Source organism: Pinus tabuliformis, chromosome 4_2 (genome assembly GCF_031772625.1).
Source record: "Pinus tabuliformis cultivar Carrire ecotype Pingquan chromosome 4_2, CPIR1, whole genome shotgun sequence".
Classification (NCBI taxonomy): domain Eukaryota; kingdom Viridiplantae; phylum Streptophyta; class Pinopsida; order Pinales; family Pinaceae; genus Pinus; species Pinus tabuliformis.
Window position 1 is genome coordinate 917,897,017 of NC_142304.1, and position 6,617 is coordinate 917,903,633.

The window sequence follows — 6,617 nt, forward strand, 5'->3', positions numbered from 1 at the left end:
TAACTTGCGCGCCGCGGCCATACCGATATATGTCTTCCTGCAGATGGTATTTTTGTGTTTGTTTTTGAACTTCCCCACACTACACTATACTGGTCTGTGGATGCTCCTTATTGTGTTGTTACTATTTTAGATGAGCTGTTTAGATATAGTTACTGTTTGGACGAGACCCAGAATCTGCTACCGATCACTATCTGCAGGTATGTCAATTACTCACTGGCTTTTTTTATCAGTAGTGGTATGTTTGAATGTCACAGGTCCCTTGAAGGTTGTTGCTTATTTGTCTGGGAAGCAATTATTTTGCCGATTGTTTAACAACTATACTGTTTTTATGCCTTGTTTTGGGAATGTTCCTTAAATTCTGTGAGTGGTTTTTGTGGTCTGAGCTTGTCCATATTCTGGTGCTTACTGTTATATGCATCTATATTTCATGCTGTATTTTTACTATCCATTTCTGGACCACTCAACGACGCTCACATGCATCCGGATATTGAGTACTTTCTCTGCCATTGTTTTTCTTTCTCACTTGAAGGTTGTTATGGTCTGGTGTCTGGAGGGAATTCGCCCAGTTCATAATTAATTAATCCTTTCTATATCACACAACAGTGCTCGCAGTTTAGATTTCGTCGGGGGACCTTTTGGTGGACTTGCAAGGGCTGTTTTTGCCTTTGTTGTTGTGATGGTGTAGTATTTAGCAAGTATGATCTGTCTGCACTAGATACTCTAGTAATTTTCTCCATTTCTGAGCAGCGGCACTCGGCCAGCCACCCATGTCATTATGGTGGATTTGATAGTTTAAGATTGTTTGACAGTTTAAGGACAGAGGCTCTGCTGAACAGTGCATTGTGACTCTTCAAAAGCGTATACCTTTATTAATCCAGACTCTTGTATCCGTCGAAGAAATTAAAAAAAATTTCTGTATCTAGTTTTAGCATTAGGTGGATCTGAAAATTTTATGATTAAGAAGGAACCCACCTATACAATTTAATTGCATTGTTTTCCATCATAGTTAAGCTCATTTCCTGAACCCAATTTTAGCATTATATGTTATTAAGAAGGAACCTACCTATATAATTTAGTAGTAGCGTTTTCCATGGTAGTTAAAGCTCGTTTACCAATTCAGGAACTTTAGGAAAAACCAGCCACTTAGGTGTCAGCTTTCAGGCATATAATTTTTTGAAATTGTTTAAATTAGTCAAATTTTATGCACCTTAATGTGACTGTGTAGCAGACTCTCCAAGTCAATATGAGGTGCAGTAAACAGTAAAATCGCATTAAACGAAATAAAAATTGCACTGAGGTTTAACCTCTACTGATTGTGATTTCTGACAGCGCTTGACTATGGGCAACTGGATCAGTGATCTACCACATAATTTACATTCAACAGCATAGAAACAGGTGTTCTGGATGTTGACGAGCTATAACAGCATTGAAGTGCCTATATTAATTGAGCTATAAATTCATTACAGCATTGAAGTACCTATAGTAATTGAGCTATAGATACATTACTTTAATTCCACACTCAGATGATTTTGGATGAGACTTTTTTCTTTTAAAAAAAATGTTTTCAAGCATTTCTTGGTTCCCTAAAATATTGCAAGTCGGAATGAGAGGAGATGATATGACAGTTAAAGCTCAGTTTTTTTTTCCTTAAAAAAAACCCAATTCTGAACATGATACAGTGAAAAATCCAATGAAAGCAGTTATAAAGCTAACGGAATGCACTTTCTCCTCTGTTTCTTGTTTTCAATTTTTTTGGAATACAAATGGATTTTTCATAACTGGAATGGTGAAATTCATTGTTGAGATTACCTACTGCTGAGTTTTTAATGCCTTCTACATCAATCTATAACACCTAAAGTAACTCCTTTCAGGTGTGTTGGGCTTCTACAGCCTATATCAATCACCTTTCAAGCTTTTTGCACTCAATTTGACTTGTCCAGTTGCAGCAAGGCCTCATGAAAAATGATGCATTTTGTGGGCTAGTCATCTTGCTCCCTTTGACAGGAATGAGCTGATATACTGCTTATCATTCCTAACCATTAATTGTGTTACATTTTGCCTGATCTAGTGTTAGACCACAGCCCAGGAGTTGTGTTAAACATTCACAGATTTGCTAGTAGACCACAGCCTAGTTTAAAATCCTGCAGGTCTACAACTAGACCACGGCCCATCAGAACAAACAGGGAAGCTCAGTATGCAGGCCATGAACTCGAGCTTTGTATAAGTAACTTTCACTGATGTACCGCTAGATCACAGCCTAACTGACAATTCTGCCAGTCTACAGCTCCACCACAGCCCATCGGAAAACAGGGAACTGCAGCATTACAGCTCAAACTTGGTATAAGCAAAACAACTTTTACTGATCTACTGCTAGACCGTTAACCTAAATGAGAAATCTACTGGTCTACAGCTGGACCACAGCCCATCGGAAAACAGGGAAACTCAGTGTGCAAGGCACTGACCAGCTCCAGCCTGGTATAAGATATCCTTTTAGTTATTTTTAATAAATTGATGAGAACATGCACAAATGTAGCTTAACAATGTGAATGATCAGTCTAACAAGAATCATTATAAATAACGGTCATTATCAGCCTCCATTTGATGACTCATTGTGTGTTGTGGAATAAATTTACAAAAATTGTTAAAATAGAGTTTTCCGTGACACTCACATAATTAGTTAAAACGTAAAATGAAAGATAAAAAAAATACAAAAACGTCGTCAAATTTTAATGTGACAGGCAAAAAGAATTTGAAATTCCAGGCCTGATTGCAAATTTAGCCTCGCTTTTCTTTGGCTTTGAACATTAATGATATAGTGCAAAGAATCTGTAGAAAAGATAAATCGTTCAGAAACTCTAGACTTATCGATCTTGATGGATTGAGGGCGTACATAGTATTTGATCATGAAAAGTACCTGATTTCACAAGGTCCGTGGAGATCTGGATGCAGAAAATTTCACAAGGTCCTTTTAAGACTAATTTTTTTTCCACTTGAAGAAATTTCTTCTAAAGCAATTTTAAGGGCGTACATAGTATTGATCACGAAAAGTACCTGATTTTACCTAACTATTAAGCCACATCCTCTGGACTATATTCAACAGCTAATTTCAGGGCCTGTGTTTCAGATACAAAAAGAGAATGGTTGTGTTTACCATCGTAGTATACAATAAATATGTTTCGATCGTCTAGGGCTCGTTCTGTGTGCTTTCTTGCAGGACAACCCACTGTTCTGCACCTGTAATAGCTTCTGCAAGATCGAAGCAATAAAATATCAGTTAATCAAAGAGGCCAATTAAAGCAGAAAGAGTATCAGTATAGACAACCAAAAAAAATGAAAGAATGTAACAGCAATATACATTGGATATGGATGGCCTAATATGGCCATCTGCGTCAATTTTACCCAAGAGAATTCATCCGATGGAATGTCCGCCAAATTCGCACTGGCAGCAGGTACTCTGATCATTCTTTTCACTCCCGAGGACCTGTATAGGCAATCCGAAAAGAAGTGAAACAATGTAACATGATCAATAAGACTCTCACTATATTTATTTACATAACAATCATGATATAATGATATACTCTGACTAACTGAGAAGGTCTTATTTTGATCCGAGCAACTCATATAATACATCAAGAAAATTTGTGTAAATTTTCATAAAACGATATGATTCTCTCATCTTTCTGCCTTTTACTTTATTTCCGACTGAGTACATTGCCATTCTCTGGGCAGGTTGAAGACATTATGAAGCTTGCCAGCTCCAATAGCTCGAGTAACAAAAGAACCTCTAAGATTACTAGCTGCAAAATTGAAGAGATATAGGAACAACAGCCTTCCAAATCTGCATTGAACGCTGTCAATGAAAATCAACCTCAAAAAGTGGCAGCAGGTAAGACATGTATGACACATATGGTCGATATCTAACCGATTCTCCATAAAAACGAAAACGAGAACAACTATAAGTGCTTTGGCTTTCTTTCTTTTTTTCAAAAGAGAGGTTAACTTTTAAAAAATCGAACAGTGATGCATTGATCATATCGTCACATAGAAAATCACTTAAAAGACAAAACGTTGGAGGCAAGGGCCAGGCGCTGTAATAAATTTGATCACCGCAAGCAGATAGCTTGGTATAATAAATGCTAATATTCTTCGATCATTGCAAATTTAGCCTCGCTTTTCTTTGGCTTTGAACATTAATGATATAGTGCAAAGAATCTGTAGAAAAGATAAATCGTTCAGAAACTCCAGACTTATCGATCTTGATGGATTGAGGGCGTACATAGTATTTGATCATGAAAAGTACCTGATTTCACAAGGTCCGTGGAGATCTGGATGCAGAAAATTTCACAAGGTCCTTTTAAGACTAATTTTTTTCCCACTTGAAGAAATTTCTTCTAAAGCAATTTTAAGGGCGTACATAGTATTGATCATGAAAAGTACCTGATTTTACCTAACTATTAAGCCACATCCTCTGGACTATATTGAACTCAAAAAGTGGCAGCATGTAAGACTATGGTCGATATCTAACCGATTCTCCATAAAAAAAAAAACGAGAACAACTATAAGTGCTTCGACTTTCTTTCTTTTTTTCAAAAGAGGGGTTAACTTTTAAAAAATCGAACAGTGATGCATTGATCTGATCATCACATAGAAAATCACTTAAAACACAAAACGTTGGAGGCAAGGGCCAGGCGCTGTAATAAATTTGACCACCACAAGCATATAGCTTGGTATAATAAATTCTAATATTCTTCGATCATTGCAAATTTAGCCTCGCTTTTCTTTGGCTTTGAACATTAATGATATTGTGCAAAGAATCTGTAGAAAAGATAAATCGTTCAGAAACTCCAAACTTATCGATCTTGATGGATTGAGGGCGTACATAGTATTTGATCATGAAAAGTACCTGATTTCACAAGGTCCGTGGAGATCTGGATGCAGAAAATTTCACAAGGTCCTTTTAAGACTAATTTTTTTTCCACTTGAAGAAATTTCTTCTAAAGCAATTTTAAGGGCGTACATAGTATTGATCATGAAAAGTACCTGATTTTACCTAACTATTAAGCCACATCCTCTGGACTATATTCAACAGCTAATTTCAGGGCCTGTGTTTCAGATACAGAAAGAGAATGGTTGTGTTTACCATCGTAGTATACAATAAATATGTTTCGATCGTCTAGGGCTCGTTCTGTGTGCTTTCTTGCAGGACAACCCACTGTTCTGCACCTGTAATAGCTTCTGCAAGATCGAAGCAATAAAATATCAGTTAATCAAAGAGGCCAATTAAAGCGGAAAGAGTATCAGTATAGACAACCAAAAAAAAATGAAAGAATGTAACAGCAATATACATTGGATATGGATGGCCTAATATGGTCATCTACGTCAATCTTACCCAAGAGAATTCATCCGATGGAATGTGCGCCAAATTCGCACTGGCAGCAGGTACTCTGATCATTCTTTTCACTCCCGAGGACTTGTATAGGCAATCCGAAAAGAAGTGAAACAATGTAACATGATCAATAAGACTCTCACTATATTCATTTACATAACAATCATGATATATTGATATACTCCGACTGATATAGGTGCCATCAGCCAGACTTTAAAACCAACCTGAAAAACATAAAAGAAAAATAAAATTTTCCAAGTCTCAAAAATTCTTGCAAAACAGAGAAATTATCCTCTCACTCATTCCAAATTAATATATAATAATAAAAAAAGTTAAATGAATATAGTTAATTTTGATTAAAAGCATTATAAGATATTAATAACTTTACTATAATTACGCCGTAAGGTAGTCGGTTTTGTTCCTATGGTCGGTTTTATCATGTGTGGAGGCTTCACGACCTCTCCGCCTCTCAAGGAGAGTTCTCTATTTTATGGTTTTGGTTCCTATTCCTCTCTATGCTTCACTTGCCTCTATTCTCCAACCCTATTTCTAAATTCCATAACCGTGCTCACTCTGTATTGATTTTCCTTTGTCCTCTAGTCTCCTTCCCTTCTCCTACCTCTCATGTCTACTCCTATTGCAACCCTTCTTCTCCCCATCACCATGTCATGAAAATGTATCCACTCATGATGGGGATTTGATGGTTGTGGCCCCCATAGCAAATCTCAAAACCAGTCTTAGGCTTAGTTTGTAGTGTCTATCGTTCATTCATCCATCCCTTGAGAAGTTCAATATGAAATCCATATACTTCACGCTTAGGTAGTTCACGACAAGAGTGCTCACTCTGATTCATGAATTCATGTTATTTCAGGCTACATTCTAGACCCTATACACATCATGGGTTATAATAATCAATACTTGAATACTATCCCACAATGGACCTGCTCTTGAATACTTTACCAGCATGCTGCTGCATGTTCCAATTTCTTTGTTGTTGTTGCTAGTTCTTGTATTTGATTTTAACCACCCAACCAGGGATTTCCGTGCTTCCCGTACTAAACACATAAATTCCATTAGATTCAAAATAAATTGAAATAACTTCAAATCATATGTCATTGGTTGCTCGTCAATAAGGTACATTTGCAATCAAGTTTACTTCATGTCACAACAAGTCAAACTAACTATTTGATCAAAACATCATGTATAAACATATCACATATGGTTAGCTCAA

General features: G+C 36.6%; 1 protein-coding gene across 1 annotated transcript; it reads right to left on the minus strand.

Annotated features, from left to right (window-relative positions):
- Positions 1–3,068: 3,068 nt before the first annotated feature.
- Positions 3,069–3,933, minus strand: LOC149172663 (putative WRKY transcription factor 7). The gene is made up of 4 exons (XM_089426416.1): positions 3,923–3,933; positions 3,692–3,838; positions 3,356–3,481; positions 3,069–3,246 (listed from the first exon to the last, which is right to left on the minus strand). The coding sequence occupies exons 1-4, from the start codon at positions 3,931–3,933 to the stop codon at positions 3,069–3,071; spliced, it is 462 nt and encodes a 153-aa protein (XP_089282542.1).
- Between the last annotated feature and the right edge of the window lie 2,684 nt (positions 3,934–6,617).